The 17,328-nt window shown below is 46.1% G+C and overlaps 1 protein-coding gene across 1 annotated transcript in view; it reads right to left on the bottom strand.

The window, feature by feature from the left end:
* Positions 1-17,328, bottom strand: part of PAK1IP1 (PAK1 interacting protein 1) — a 322,418-nt gene that overhangs the window by 166,624 nt on the left and 138,466 nt on the right. The window contains exon 7 of the mRNA XM_069613439.1: positions 8,041-8,138. Coding sequence (XP_069469540.1) covers positions 8,041-8,138 — 98 coding nt within the window. The remainder of the gene's footprint in view (positions 1-8,040; positions 8,139-17,328) is intronic.

A 17,328-nucleotide genomic window follows, 5' to 3' on the forward strand; every position in this document is an offset into this window, starting at 1 on the left:
GACGGTGAATCCCGCCACATTTTTGACAGAGGCATCCACTGATGATGACCTGAAAATGCATGACTGTGCTACATACGAGGGTGAAGAGGAAGGTAAATCCAAAGCTAGAGACAGTGCATTGACAGAAGCAGAGATACTATATCTTGATGGGTCATCAACAAATGACCAGAAGGCAGTGGTGCGCAGGAAAAGGGGGAGAGCATGAAGTTCCGATCATGAAAAGATGACCTACATTATTCATTATTCAGCTCAGGCAGCTGAGTCGCCCTCATTGAGGCATTCAGAGCCTCCCAAAGGCAGTGTCTCACCATCTACTCAGACTCGACATACGTCATGACAACAGTGCATGCGGGTCTGTCTCGGTGGAAGAGGAGTCTTTGAGGGCAGATGGCTCTCTAGTGCAGCATGCACGGCTGTTGGAAGAACCGTTTGTCTCGCCTTATCATGGCCCTCCGCGGTTTCAGTCAACAAATGCGCTGCCCATACTAATGCCACAGATGAAATCTGTAAGGGCAACGCGGCTGCAGACCAGGCAACCAAGTTGGCAGCCTATCTCCTAGATACAATGTTAACAGAGTGTACAGTGACCACCCCTGCAAAGAGCAAGACCACAGTTCCATACACAGCATTGCCCATATCACAGATTATAGAGATGCAAGGGAAAGTGCCCGACGAGGAAAAGGAGCTATGGTTGCCGAGGCAGGAAAGTCTCCCACTGATCTATTGTGGAGGCAGGAAAGTTCTGGGACGATGGTGATGCCCCAAGAATTACTCTGTGGCATTTGAGCAACTACATTTCCCCTCCCATAGCTCCAAACAACATATTGTGGCAGATATTCAGGAGGACTGGTTTTTCCAAACCTCCAGAAGAGCATTTCGGAAAAAGCAATACACTGACATGCCAAGGTTTCAGCACAGGGATGATATTACAGACATTAAGAGGTACATTGCCTCGCTGTATGGGGCCGTTCCGTGAACTGCATATAGATTATGCAGATATGGGGGAAAGGTGCAATGGCTATAGGTACCTTATTGTGGTGGTTTGACCCTTTTCAAGGTGGGTGGAGGCAGGACCATGTGCACACCCAGATGCGAAGTGTGGGACTATTAAGACAAGATGTGAGGGCCATTGCGGAACAAACTGGGAAGTTGGAGGAGCAGGTTAAGGAAAACACAGAAGCCAGGGTACAGACTATGAGGGACGTTGACATCCTTCTACAGAAAGTCAAGCTACTCGAAGATAGAGCTGATGAAGCGAAGGGCCGGGCTCGACGGAATAATATCAGAATAGTTGGAATGCCCAAAGGAACAGAGGGGATGGACCCCACTACATACGTTGAGAACTTGCTAATACAGGAAATTGGTGCAGGGGAACTCACACAAGGGTTTACTATAGAAAGAGCGCAATGCTCCCTCATCAGGAAGCCACCACCGGGAGCTCCGCCACGGCCCCTGATAGCCAAGGTCTTGAATTACAAAGACAGAGAGAAGATTCTCGCCTTCTCCAGGGCTGGCAGGACAATAGAGAGCCTCGGCGAACATAGCCATATACCCGAACTACACATTCCAGGTCCAAAAGGAGGGCCCAATTAATTGCAACGAAAATAAGGCTCAGAAAGGCGGGATTTAAGTACATGTTGATATACTCAGCAAAGCTGAAAGTGATCCACAAGGGCAAGGTACATTTCTTCGAGACACTGATGGAAGCACAGGACTGGATGGACAGTGAACAGGTCCCAGAGACGACAGAGCAAAGTCACTGTACCTGACAGGGCGAGCAGAATTATAGCAGAGTACTAGATAATATTGCTGACCCACTATTACAGGCGCAGGAGGACAGCGACGAGAGGACTACGCTTAATGTGCTGTTATGAGCAAACATGGAAGCTATATAAGATGTGCAGTTACAGCAGGGGTAGTAAGGTGGGTCACAGAAACCCGGTAGGGGGAACACAGAGCAGACCCTCTACTCCCATCGAAGTTAGTAAAGGGCTACTGAGAAGTGCTCGCCCGTAGGGCGACGGGAGACTAGTCTGTCAACCAGGTCGAATGGAGCGGAAAAGGGAGAGTCCTAGCGTGCTTTACACTGCTGGACAGGTTATGTTTGAGTGTGGTTTGGGGGGGGGGGGAGTTGGGAAGGGACTGGAGGAGGAGGGAGATGGACATAGAAAGCCTGGCACATTGGACAAAACGCTGCATGAAACTTCTATGGGGGCTAGCCATGGGTTGGAGGCCTCATTGACACCCCAGATATGGTAAACAATGGCTGACAGTGTCAGAATCATGACATGGAATGTCAGGGGGTTAAATAATTACGTAATACATAGAAGAGTGGGCATGTACATCAAGAGGAACAGAGTGGGGATAGCGCTATTGCAGGAGACATATCTGTATGCCCAAACGCAGCAGGACTTGGCGAGGGAGTGGGGAGGATTGCTGGTGGGTTCCACATAATCGTCTGATACAAAAGGAATCCTCATTTGGTTAGACCCTAACATTCCATTTAAAGTGTTGAACATGAAGACGGATAACAAGGGTAGGATGGCAATGTTGAATGGCATGTTGGAAAACCAGGAAATATGTATTGTAAACACCTACGCACCTAACCACGACACCACAGTGTTCTTTAGGTCATTATACACAAGGCTGGCACCCTACAGGGACAGACTATTGATATGGGGAGGGGATTTTAATTGTACTCTAGACCCGACCATGGACAGATCTGATGATAAACATGAAAGGCCATCCCCCACAAGCAAAGGTGCTGCACTCGTTACTGCAGCACTTCCAGTTAAGCGATTTATGAAGGGTGAAACACGGGGTGGGGGGAGGCGGGGGGTCAGGGACCATCTCATTATTCAGCCCCACAGAGAGTGTACACAAGAATTGATTGTGTGTTTGCTAGTGAGGAGCACGTGCTTGAACTCTCGGAGGTGGAATACTTAGCCAGAGTCCTGTCAGACCACTCCCCGCTTATTGCAACATGGCAGGTGTTTGCGCCAAGACCACCCAAACACACATGGAGGTTGAGAAGCAAATCATTGCTAGATAAATAATTTGCTGACCATATTAGAAAGCATACAGAGGAATATATTGCTGTAAACGAGGGGACTGTACAGAAAGTGGGCACAGTCTGGGAAGCGTACAAGGTGGTCATAAGGGGCAAAATGATAGCGGTGTACAGAAAGTAATTGTCAATTAACTAAAGAACATGGAAGTGAGATTGGCAGAGTTGGCCAGGGAAGCCAAGGTAAATAAAGACCACGTAGAGGAAGTGACTGAACTGAAGCAGGCATGCCTAGTACAGCGGGATAGGTTGGGGAAGCTTAATTATGCAAGATACCTGGAAAGGAGCCATGCACAGGGTGATAAGCCAGGAAGACAGTTGGCCTGGTTATATAGAGGTAGGGACAAAAGATCTCCTATATGCTCCATACAAAGCAGAGACCAGGTAGAGGTTAGCATGTAAGCTGGCATTAATGATGTCTTTGCAGAGTACTAGAGGGCATTATACGCGGCTCAGCAGGAAGGAGAGGATGGGGACTTACAAGACACCCTGGATCTGGTCACCCTAACACAATTAGATGCAGCACAGGCAGACACTTGAGGCACTCATAACTCCAGAAGAGGATTCAGCCCCTATTAGAGCGCTGCCTACGGGAAAAGCCCCAGGTCCAGATGGGCTCACTAGCGAATTGTGCAAGGCATATGGTGGCACATTTGGCGTTGATCTTGGAGAAAGTGTATAACGAGGCGTACGCAGAACAGATACTGCCAGAGAGCATGAGGGAGGCTCTGATAATCTGGCCATTAAAGCCAAATAAAACAAGCACGGACTGCGGATCCTATAGACCGCTCTCCCTGTTAAATCAGGATATCAAGATCCTTACATCAATCTTGGCAAACCGACTCCGCAAGGTAATACAGGTACTGATCAACCCCAATCAGACCAGGTATGTACCTGGGCAAAATATCGGAGTCCTCCGGAGGCTACACCACGTGATGTGCAGCACAAAAGATTATACAACAGAAGGTGCGGTAGCATCATTGGATGAGACTAAAGCATTTGATTCAGTACACTGGAATTGGTTGTATGCGACGATGACTAGGATGGGGATGGCGATGGGGCCACAGTACATGAGGTGGGTACAGCTGATTTATACCAAACCGATGGCCAGAGTCCGTACAGGATGCAGATATTGAGACAAATGGCAATTATACAGGAACACGAGACAGGGCTGCCCGCTGTCCCCAATGCTATATATCATTGCGGCGGAACCGATAGCAGCGTACTTGAGGCAGGAATATTGGGACGCAGGGATGGATATAGATGGGGTCAAGCACGTAGTGTCTATGTATGCGGACATGATGCTGTATCTTAGAGACTCAGAGATAAAACTGCCATACATTCTGGAGGTACTGGATAACTCCAGTGAACTGACGGGAATAAGAATAAATAAGAGAAAGTCATGTTTGGCCTGGGTCCAAAATACCTTCAGCTATCACTCTGCAAATACCTCCCCTCTCGAGCTCTTCGCTCCTCTACTTCTAACTCCCTCAGGGTCAGTTGTTTTACAAAGAAACGAGCTGGGGCTATATATCCGTCTTCGGCTGGGGCCTCCCTCTGGAACAGCCTACCTGCCACTCTAAAACTTGAGGAGAACCATCTCCGGTTCCGGAAGCACCTCAAGACCTTCCTCTTTGCTTCTGCCTTTGCTCCCCCTCTCCCCTGCTGATCTGTTCTCTCTTGGCACCATGCACCTGGCCACCCTCTGTCCTCCGGGCCCAGGTACCTGCTCACCCTGCCACCCTCCTGCACTGCCTCCGGCCCACCCCTTGCACTGTGGTCTCTATCTGTACCCCTACAGCCCCCTTCCCCTTTTTCTTCCTGCACTTATCAGACATACACTGTCTGCTGCCTTAAACCCAGCACTTGCCACTTTCTGGCTGCATTACCACAGTTTGTTGCCTTTATTATTATGTATCAGTTTCTCCATTGCTCAGCACTTTCCACTTCTTCCCCCCTTCGATCATTACATGCAATTTTGCCCTCACCATCTCCCATGAATTTGCGCGTTCTCAATGTCACTGGGCCTAGTAAGATCAGTGTTTTGTTCTCCCCTGTTCCCCTCCCTTGCCTTGCCGTGCTCTGAAACACTTGTGTACGAGCGCGATAGAAATACTATATGAATTCAATGTTTGTTCCCGTTGGCCGCGACGGCTAAGGTGACGAGGGAGGAGCTACCAGTCCTTCCCCTGCCTTGGAGTACAGACTCCTTCAGATATTTGGGAATAAACATATATCATGACCCCGAATGGGAACACAAGTCCAATACAGTACAGGCCAGAAATGGGCTGATGAAATCAATGGAATTCTGGAGTAAGGTACCTCTATCAGTGCTGGGTAGAGCGGCGCGACCGAGACCCACGCAGTGCTTTGGGAATGTCCCATATCATATCCTAAGGCAGTTCTTTCGACACCTGGAGAAAAATTGTAGGGGCTTCCTGTGGCAGGAGCGGAGGAATCAGGTGGCACTAAAAAGGAGGTACCTGAGGGATCTCCTTTGGATCCCTGCCAAGGAACTACGGGAATGCCCTTACCTGGTGGAACTGGGCATCGGGGTTTGGAGCAGGACCTGCAGAGACATGGTACTGGGAGACCAACTGTCGCCACATACCCCCATAGCAGCAATTATAGAGGGTATGCCAGGCAGTAGGGCAATGTTGCAGGCAAGATGGGAAGAGGGTGGTGTAGCCACGGTGGGGACCTATGGAACGAAACGGGGCCAATGTCCTTTGTTGAGTTGCAAAAGGCTATGGGTATACACAAGGGTCAGTTTCTGTTGTATAATACAGTGTTAAAGGTACCGAAAGACAGGTGACAGGTGGCCGGAAAGTGAGTATGAGATCATAGGGAGTGAAGAAATAGAGATGCCAATTTCAGTGGCAGAGGGCGGACATGCCATCTCAAGGATCTACGAGGTGTTGACAGGAATGGCTTCGCGTACGGAACTGAAGTATAAGGAGAGGTGGGAGAGGGAACTGGGTAGGCAATTTGAGGACAGAGAACGAGTGGGAGTTAAACTATTGCAAAAGAACAAGGGGATATTGTGGGCACCGCTATTTGTTTGTATTTAAACACTGTAAAAATGTAATTAAATTGTTCTCGAACAAGTTTATTAGGTGCACACCTTGTAACCTTGGTACAAGGTTATTAGCAATATCCAAAAAAATAGGGACGGATTCCTTCCGTTCCCGAGTGTGCTCACTCCCAACCCTCCACTAGGTGTATATACATATAAGGATTAACATTGGGCTGCGAGAGTAAGTATGTATCTATAGCAAGACACTACAATGCGGACCGCGCGCAAGCGCAGTGAAGTAATATCAGGATTGAAAACCACTACACTCGCGCGCATGTGCAGCAGCGAGCGTTAACACAATTAGGTGCACAAAGTCCGTCCTTCCTTCCTTCCTTCCTTCCTTCCTTCCATCCATCCATCCATCCATCCATCCATCCATCCATCCCAGCGGCCTCCTCCAGCTGGGTGGAGAAGTCCCTGGTCAGAGTGCTGATTTGGACTGGAGGCTTCAGGTGGGAAAGGCAGCCCTCATGGACCTGGAAAATCACCTCTGTTACTGAAAAATGTAGGGTCATCTCTAGAAACCGTACTGCAATATCCATTTAAGGTGAAAATATCCTTGCAGCATAAGGATTGTGGATGCAGTGTTAAGTACTACTCTCAGATAATTCTGCATAAAAGAATGTGTTGTCCAGAATCATATTTAGTAACATTACCTGATGAGATTAAGCGCCAAAATTTCATGCGTTTTAGATTTAATGTACTATTGACAAGGGAGATCCTGCTGGTAAGAGGCAAGATAAGTAGAGAAAGGGTGCTTTGCCGATTCCGCAATAAATGTGTATACAGGGAAACGTTAGAGCATCTCTTGATGGAATGCAAAACTTTGAGGGGGCAGCGTATAAACTATTTAAAGAAATGTGTGCTCTATTTGGAACGTGTTTACACTGAAAAACTGGTTGGTCATGATCCATAGCAAATCTGTTTCTATAAAATTGGCAGCAATTTGATTTTTGTCTGAAGAGTGTAATCTACTGTAAGATAGAAAGTTGTATTCATAGTTATGATGAATATCTGATAATAGATATTTTTATTTTGGTTCCCCTAATGTTTGTATCCTGGGAGACTGGCTCTATAAATTAGGCATTTAATGAATTGTACTGTAGGGCTTGTGTACTTCCTTATGTACGTCTGTTAATTGTATTTTCTTTTTCCTTTTATTGTTATTTTTGTCTTTAAGAAATTTTGTAAAGGTTATTTTTTAACCCAAACAATTATTAATTTTTAAAAAAGAAGCCTATTGTCGTAAAATATGGTCAGTACCGAGAATTATTACAACTGGTAGTGTATTAAGACAGTGTACATTGATGCTTGCTTGCGTAATATACCATATATACCGTTTTAATACAGTTTGAGGCTGCAGAATAATGAATCTAACATTATCAATTGTATGACTCCAAAGCATATATTTGTGTGCCTTCTGTACAATTCTCAAATGTATGGGTACATTGAAAAGACACACTCAGCCTATTGTACTTTGCACACTAGTAACATGCAAAATACTAATCAAGCCACCAGCACTCTGTGTGGAGGCTACTTCGGTTTAACTTGCACTTGTGTCTAACATCAGAACAAAGCAAACAACTTATGTAAAGCCGAAAGACTTTCCTGTTCAAATGGTTTGACTGTACGACTGATATTCTCTAGCCCCTTTCACAAGAGCACCCAGACACCATTGCTGACTGTTTACTCAATCCATCCGATGGAGCCTTTACCCCAACAGGTCAACCCCTGCAGGGACATAAGCCCCTGACATCATGCAAGGTGCTTAATGGAAAACAATCCACAAAGCTAAATGCACCATGTGGTAAATTGAACTCCCAAATTGGTTCCCCACCGATCAGTAGTCGGAGAAGTGCTTAAACAAAACATAAAATTATCAACACTTCAAACATACCTTTTTTCATGAGCTTTAAATTCGCACACACATTCCAATGTGTTGCAATCATATAGCCGTACAGACTCTTCTTCTCCAGCCACTGCCAGGATGGAATCCTGAGAAGGAAAAAAAGGCAGGTTTAAAATTCCATTACCCACATGGGAAAGAACTACAACCAAATGGCAAAACACTATTTATTGGAGGACCTGGAATGAGGGGGAGGGGAGGTTTGTGGGGGGAAGGAGTGTTAGTTAAGATGTTCATCGCAATGATAAATCTTCCTGACGTGTCAACCCCAGAACTTTTTGCTTTTACTGGTTTCCTTATACCCCTGTGAGTGGGTACCTTTTTCCACACTCACAGAATCTTTGACTCTTTATGAGCGTCATTCTTTAGACTCTCCACAGTGTCTTTTTAAAGTTATCCTCTTTGGCAACTTTTTGGCAATAAGTGCCTCTTGTTGCTGGGTTGCCCTTTTAACTTTCTCTGTCTAGCCTTGTGAGAACTACAGTTACCAAGGGTAGAAGGATCTTTGGATCCCTTTTACATGTTCTTAGGTGAGACCAGCACCCCCCACCTTATGTGGAGTGCTGGGGAGATCCATTTAAAATGAGAAAGGGGATACTCTAACGTTTACGTTACAAGGACAAATGTACCTTTAATGGCTGATGGCAGTGAACCTTTTTATTAATTTGGTGCACCTTTACAGCGGGCTGTTTCCACAGCCCCGGTAAAAGGACACATGGGTGCTCATTTTACCAAACGGCCCGTATTCTTTTTTAGCCATTTTGGTGTTCGCTGTCCTTTCTTGTTCCTTCTCCTGACATCCAGGGTGGGAAATTCCTTTGGCTGATTTTTATCTTCGGCGGGAGTCCTGCCCAGGTTCCATAGTGTCTGTGAAGGCAGGAAGCCAGGAAGGAGTCCAAAACTGCATCCCTTTGTCTTCCAGCCTGACTGAGATTCCAGTTCAAACTGGGAGGCTAGCTGTCCTAAAACCTTTCATTTCCTAAAGTTCAAGAATAAGCCAAATGAGCTGGATTTTTCCAGATATTGTTACTGAACGTGCTGCTCAACTCTTAACGTTTTGCCGTCAGGAATATTCTTGAAGAATCAATCTATAACCCGTTATGGTATACCCAGCGATCAGTTGGAGGTTGCCGATTACGTCGACGAGAGCAAAGAGTGCTTGGGTCAGGATTTGGGCACCTATAGACTGTTTGGGATTTTCTTTTGTGTAATAATGAATAGTAAACGTGTGTACAGGTACATTATTTCATGCAAAATGATAAATACTACTGATCTCTAGTTAAAATGTATAAATGGACACTCACAGGTTGTTGCTGGCCTTCTGGAAGTCGTAACATGGGGCATAAGTTTGGTCCTGTACAAGGTGAACTAATTTCTGTATGCCAATCCAATTAATCACAGTTAGGAAATCTTTTTGCTGCTTTCTTCCCATAGACGTCTATGGGGCACCCATCCTTTGCGCTTGTTTTGAATTCTGTCTGGACTTTTTGGAGGTAGATAAAGCCTTCTGCTTTACTTCTATTACCTGTTTTGCTCATTCTTATGGGAAACTGACTAGTCCCCAAGGCTGTCAGTCTTTATGAATTCTTGTATTATTACAAGTGCACACATTGCCTTACAATGAAGTGAAGTTAGGATACTTTGTATCCTCATATCTTTTATTATAAAGGGCTTTTCGGGTTACTTTGACAATGTGCCGAAGACAAGGAGGTGACAGCTGTGATATTTTTACAATTTATGGGACATTTTACTCGTGCACTTTTGCATTTACCGTGAATGGCTACTAAAGGTGGCTAACACCCTATGATGGCCGTGCCACAAGGCTTTTCGCTTATGGTTTGGACATATTGTTCTTTGGCTTTTTTCCTGCCTTCTCAGGTCAGGACATGCCTTATATGGAAATAACTTTCCTGGGGAAAGCTCAGCTTTTCAAGGCTAACAGGTGTTGTGTGCATGCCAGGGACGCGGGCGGTGGCGTTCTAGTCCCAATCCACGTCTCTGATGCTCAAGTGCCTGCTACAGGGCAGATGTGAGGACCAGTGGTTGTCCATGATTGGATAGCCACTGGCTGTTTGAATGGTGTAAACCGTTACTATTGGGGTTTGGGATTACTTTCATATTGAATTTTGGCTAAAAGGAGGGCTCCTGCAACTATTCATCAGATCACTGTTGGAGTCAAGACTACTACTAAAATGTAGCAGCCCGCTCACAACCCGAGGTTGACCCCTGCAGCTGACCTGCTTCGTCTCCAGCATTGTCGCAGGTAAGCCCTGTTCCTCTATCCTGATCTCAAAAAGGCCTTAGCCGGTGCTTTAATCCCGTGACTGGTAGGAACAACCAGTTTCAACTCCTGTTTAGCAATCCGTGCCTGCTGAGCCTTCAGCAGTGTCTGTGGACTAACCAGCTCTCTCCTTGGCTACCTCGCTGCAGCCGTCACTGCTTGCAGCAAAGCCTTATTTAATTTGTTGATTTGAAGATTCAAAGCCTTGGAACTTTGCAGATCTTCAGCTTGTGCCACAAGTCGCCTGATCCTGCAATTTCAGCTGCCTCACACCAAGGGCAACTGTGCTAAGCCTGCTCCTGTATTCACCACTGGATGATTGCCGGGCGCCGCCTGAATGTTATGGGAGATTTCCCAAAGTCCACTTGAGGTAAGACTTCATTAAACTATCCCAATTGTATACAGGTCCCAAACTCTTAGCATCCGTATGTACTACTCTTGGAAACTTGGTAGAGTGGCAGAGCAGTCAGGCTTATCATAAGAGGAAGATGTGAGCTGTAGGTAAGTACACTGAACCCAGTTAGTAATGCAATTCAATGAAACACTTACATAAATAAATGTATATAAAATATATATTTATTATATTTGCACAAGATAGGTTTTTAACTACTTGGCACATTAAACCAAAACACATAAGATCACTTGTAGATACTTTTCAAAGGCCACTGCTTAGTTTGTAGTTGCTCGCAGTTATATTCGTTACAGCGTTTGACACTGATAGTTCAACCGTATTATCGGTACTACTGCCCACTTGTGTAAGACAGAATACGGTAATTACATTTAGTTGGCAAAACCACATAAGATTAAGTCTTTTTGGAAGGAAAATTGTTGGTTAGCCAAACTATAGCAGAGCTTAAGGTTCCAGGGGCAGTTTCAGCACAAGTTCACACTTTTAAAGGTCAATTTGCAACCCTAGCTAAAAGGCAGCTCGAGAGGACTCAGTCTTACGAAGCAGCAGAACAGCAAAGGTTCCTGTGGATACTTTGTCTCTAGGTAAGGATACTAGAAGAATAACTAATCGGTGGAGACCCTGTTAAAGGACTCGCAAAAGGGACACAAGCAGCAGCTTGGATCAGAGGTAAGAGTGGACACCTCTACGTGCACTCCAACGCTCTGGAGTGAGGTCTTGGATCAAGGTAAGCTTCTCCCCACAGAACCTTTGGTTCAAAGAAATGTTTGTGGCTGGATTCTCCTCTCTGCAGCAACGATCAACCCGGTCTCTGAATTCCTTGGTCTGGTGATGAAAGGCAGGACAATGAGGGGTGTCTCTGTTGCAGTTTCGAGAGAAGACCTCCGACACGGATTTCTTCAGCTTCTCGGGTCAGTCTGCAGTTTTGGCGCCTTTTCTGCAGCACCAACAAAGGATGCAATTCGCCTGGTCAATCTTCTTTGATTCCTGGAGCCCGGCAATCTGTTGAGGGGACTTGGATGAGTCGAATTGCATCTCTGGAGGTTTACCTGGAGCTCAAAGGCTTGGACGGATTCGGCCTCGACAAGATGATGCACTACGATTGGGTTGGAGGTCTCCTGGTATTCGCGGTCTGCAGCTCTGGAAAGTCACAGGACCTTGAGAGATGGCTCAGATTGTAGTTTATCTCATGGCAGGTTGGTGCCACCAGTGAAAGGGAAGGAGTCGTCCCCTTCGGAGCTCCTCTGTCGCATAGAAAACAGGGTCAGGATAGCAGTGGTCATGTCACAGTGTTGCAAAGGGTCTGCAGGCGTCTCTGGTCATCTTCTTCGGGTTACTTCAGTTTCCAGTGGTTGACGTGCCTTTCATCTCAGGAACCTCACCTTTTATTCAGTTTCAGCACACGTGCCTCTGCAATCTCTCTCAGCAGTTTACAGAAAGGGGCTCCCAATGGGAGCTGGTTTCATTCAGGCACTCAAAGGGCAGAGGAGTGAAACACTCCTTCACCACTTCCTTCCAAGACGGCGGGACAGAGACATAGACGCACTCATCCCCTCCGGACCCCCAGCCATAACTAGAAGGTTGTTTATGTGACTAAAAAGTCACAGGGGCAGAGGGAAGGGAGAGGCTAGGTATCCCCTTAGCACTCCAGAAAAGGTGGTGAGTGCTAATCTCTCATAGTATAACGTTTTAGGAGGGATACAAAGTATCCCTCTATACTTAAGAACTGTAGTTACTCGAGGATAAAGAAAATCTCAAAGGAGAACCCAAAGGGCTCCCAGCAACACTACCCATAAGGAGCTGTGTGCTTCAAAAGTTAAACACAGATGTCTTTAAAGAAAAGTAGAATCAATAGTAAAGGCAAAAAACGGAACAGTCCTGCACTATATTCCCGCAGTCAGTTACTTTTGCTCACCCAGCCACGGTATTAGCAAAAGGCTGGAGGGGATTAGGGAGAGTTAGCTTCAACTCTTCCATTGCTCCAGTTAAAGGCCTGTTTTTAACTCCTGCTCTCTTGTGGCCCACACTGCCTTCTGCCACGACGACCTTTGCAACACTATGCCTGATTGCCTGCATTCCGGAAACATGGCTGGGGAAAACCTTTGGCCCCACGTTGGTCCAACCACTTCCTCCCAACTATTAGATACTTAACATGGACCACACCCCCTAGATAAAGGGAAGAATTGCTGTTGTCTTTAGCCCACTCTTTACAGGCGCCCCATGAACTATTAGTCATATCATCAACATAGAAGCCATGTTAGTGCGCCTCTCCCTTGGATCCAAGTCCTGCTTCCACTTGCTGGTTATATACCGCCCTCCTGGTAATGCCATTATTTAGTGCTGCCTTCTTAGATTTCATGGCCGATATCCATCTTAGGCACGCCCATCTACTTGTCCTGGGGGATTTTAATCTCAAGGTAAATGTAGATAACTAAAATCCTGAATTTCCAGTCCTCTATGAAGGAAATTGCTCTCATACAACAAGTGTCTAGCCCCGCGCATAGCGTTGGGAACACACTTGACCTCATCTTCTCCCCCGACGCAGGGGCTCGGGCATACCCTGCCTTTCCAGTCACTTGGACCGATCACTTTATTGTGCCTTTTATGTGGGACCTCCGGGCCCCTAAACTAGCCTTGCGCACCCATGTCATTTCCTGTCGGGGTTGGCACGCTGTTCAACAGGTTGCTATTTCCGTGTTAATTCTTGCCGGCCACTCTGATGCCTTGCATGTGGATTTTGGCTTGCTTTTTGGCAGCAGCTGATCGCCTTGCCCCCCTTAGGTCAAGCGCTTCTGCTCGGCCTATGCAACTGTGGTTCTCAGAGGAGCTCCGGGCCATACAACTGAAGGTTAGACAACTCTAGCGCCAATGGACACCCTCCTACACCCAGCTAACCTTGGGCTATGCAGCACTATCACTGTGCCATTTCTAATGCCAAGCAGCTGCTCTTTGCTGCACTGATTGGGACCTCTCTCAACCAGCCTAACGAACCTTTTAAGGTGGTACGTGGCCTATCCTCTGTGGTCCCCAATCCGGTTCCTCCTTTGCAGGAACTTTGCAGCTCCCAGTCTTTATCGAAAAAATTAAAACTATTCAGCTCAATATCAGTGCAGGGCTGCCTCATTTAGCTGCCCTGCCGCCACCTGCCACTGCATCCTGGTCTTTATTCCCCTTTCTCTTCCACAGATGTCGTAGCTGCCATCCCTTGATTGAAGTCATCCTCCCCTCAAGATCGGATCCCCCTTACCATCATTAAAACCATTGCCCCACATCTTATCCACCGGTTGACGGTGAGCAACTCGCTATCAACCATGGCAATTCCAGCCCCCCTCAAACATGCTACCGTTATTCCACTTTGGAAAAAAAACTCACTAGACCCTTCAATCCCAGCCAATTTGAGGCCTATCTCTCTACTCCCCTTCCCTATGAAGCTCTTGGAATCTCTAGTCTGCCCTCTGCTCACCACCATTCTCAGGAATCTTCTGTCACTCCTCGCAATCTGGTTTTCATCCAGGGCGGGGAACAGAGTTTCTTGGTCTCTTATGGATGACCTAGCACCGGCCCATGACAAAGGCGGCATTAGCGCTCTTTTGCTGCTCAATCTGTCGGCCGCCTTTGACACCATCGATCATGGTATCCTGCTGGGTCGCTTAACTGGAGCCGGCATCTCGGGGCCCCATCCTGGCTTGGTTCACCCTTTTTTCCTTACAGATCGTCGTCAAACCCTCAATTCCCCCTTTCCTTTCTGTGGTGGCTGATCTTTCCTGTGGTGTCGCCCAAGGGTCAGCTATCTCCCCAGTCTTCAACGTCTACATTTAACCACTGACCAAATTGATCTTCTCCCAGGGCTTCCTCTGCAGACGATACTCAGATCTTGGTGCGCCTGTACCCGTCTGTCCTCGAGTCAGCGTCTAGGTTCCGGGCGTGCCTTAAGCTGTGGGAGAATGGATGCATAACTGGCTGAAGTTGAATGGAGACAAGACCAAGGTATTGGTAGTAGGCCCCTCCAAAGCCTCCTCTCTCTGGACCTCTGATTTCTGAGCCCCATTCTCTTGGCCCTTTTCCTAAACCGGTCACTACTGTTAAAGATCTCAGAGTGAAACCTCTCTTCGTACCCGTCTATGGAACCCCAGGTTAGCGCTGTCTGTCAACGGTGCCACGTTCAACTCAAACTTCTATGTCTCTATCAAATATTGCAATTCTCTCTCTTTGGCCCAACCTGCTTATATCCTGCAGTCGCTTCAGGTTCTTCAAAACTGTGCTGCACGGTTAGCCACATCTACTCCTCATTGATGCCATATCGCTCCAATTTTAACCCAATTTCACTAGCTCCATGTGATCAAATGCATCCTTTTTAAGTCCTTCTGTCTGGTTCACTGTGCCTTCTATGGATGCGGGCCAGAATATCTTCAGGCTAAATTTCGGCACTATGTTCCTAGATGGGCCCTACGCTCGGCCGATGCCCGTCTACTACGCATTCCAGCGGTGAAATATTCCTGCACTGGGGGACATGCTTTTTCTGTAGTAGCGGCCGGCCTCTGGAATGCCTTACCCAGTTCTCTTGGCGCTACCACCAAACATCTTGCCTTTTACAAAGCCCTGAAGACTCAACTCTTTTAGCTTTTTTAGCTTAGCATCCCATCTTCCTCTTGCTAGTTTAGCACCAAGGTGCCCTTGGGCGAACGCTGCGTTTTACAAATAGCCGGCAAATCAAACATAGTTCCAAAAGCCAGAGCAGATAAGAAGGAATGAGTGGAAAAAGGCTCCACCCATTCATGACAGAATGAAAAAGGTCTAGAAGTCCAGAAAAAAGCGTGGAGGGTCTCGCTAGGAGAGGGGAGCATAACAATGATAAATCTTCTCAACACTGACCATGGCGACCCTTTGTTGAATCTTGTCATCTTCGTGTCCCCAAGAGGTCTTCTGGCTGGCTGCCCGCAGAGGTTTTTTACCCATCTTTGTTTGGGTCTTCTACTGGAAGCTGTCTGAACCAGATCACCAAGTACTGCGACTGACCAAAACTAAATCCCATGAAAAACCCAGTATCTATTCTCTATAGCCTTATAGAAACACTCCATTTACTTAGCAACCCCCAAGCCCCCTGATTCTGATTTTCTCAGATTAATTTGGGGATCGTCTGGGGGTGTAGGACAGATTTTCTAAAGTCCAACTAAATAATTCATAAAACCATACATCTAAGGCAGTACATAAGCTACGCTCTAGTATAAGGCTGTACCACCTGAGAATGAGGTAGCATGGACAGAGCAACCAGGCTTATTTTATGGGGAGAGAAGGCTGTAGCTTGGCACAAAGAATTTGTAGCATACATATGGTCCAAGGAAACACTGAAACACTAAGTGTTGTAAATACAAATGGTTTATTTTAATACAAGTAGGCCAAGATTAATCTTGGGTAAATAAATACTATCCCATTATATATAAACACAATTATTAAAACCAACTCAATCCTTAAGGGATACAACCCAAAGTATAACCTTATTAAGACTAGCAATCAGCAGTTCAAGGCGAGTCAAACCTATAACATTCAAAATACAATCAGCTACTCTTGGGGGGTAAAACCAGGTACATATACGTTTTGAATCCAGTCAGTAATTCAAGGGTAGTAGACACTGTCAGTCATGCAGTGACACTCAGTTAGGAAATCACATAGTAAACCAACCCTGTTACCCGGATACCTTTCTGAATAGTGGAACACAAATCCATACAACAGTATGAACCTATAACTACATTCAGGATAACCCTCAGTTATACCAGGTGAGAAAGACCTAATGTTGTAATAAACTATTACAGTTGATTTTCAGATCAGTGGAACACAGATTAAGGTAAGCAATAATTCTTTACGCTATTTTTGGATTGCACAAAGCAGACCAAGGTCTGTAAAACCCACAGTAAACCTATTCAGAATGGTACACAGCTATTCAAGGTAAGTAAATCCCAAGGCAGAATTATTCTAGACAGGCTATATACAGAAGGTATGGGGAAGCAAAACCCAGTTGGTGAAATTGTACACATATTTTCGGAAAGAAATAAGTTAGGCGAAGCCAACAGCATTACTTTTAGTCCGGGGAGGGGGGGAGATCATATTCACAGGCAAGTAAAACAAACGAGCATATACTTTTACGAATGGCAGACACAATCAAAGGAAAGTAACAACTCTTTAATGGCTAATTTTTCAGAGGGACAGTTACCAACCAACTCTTTTACAAGTAAGTAACTTTTTAACACTTGTTACATTTCAAGACAAAGGCTACATGTCTTTCCCTATTCTTGAAGCATAAGTGTTCTCAGTGGTAGGAGGGGGGTCACTGTTACTCTAGCGGCCAACAGACAGGTCAGGATAGGCACAGATGTAGGAAATGTCAGAGTTCCTGAGAAAGTTTCTTCAAAACAAGCAAGTAGTTCACTTTAGCGTTAGTTAGGGTCCAGGCACTTCAGAGAAGACACCCTAGAAGGATTCCAAGATTGGGGCTGGGCAAACTGGATGAGAGAACTTCCAATCACATGAATCAACCCCAAAGCTTCTCAGGAATCACACAAGGCTTAAGGTAAGTAATAACCCAGACAACACA

The sequence above is a fragment of the Ambystoma mexicanum genome, chromosome 5p (genome assembly GCF_040938575.1).
Source record: "Ambystoma mexicanum isolate Mex_15411 chromosome 5p, UKY_AmexF1_1, whole genome shotgun sequence".
NCBI lineage: Eukaryota > Metazoa > Chordata > Amphibia > Caudata > Ambystomatidae > Ambystoma > Ambystoma mexicanum.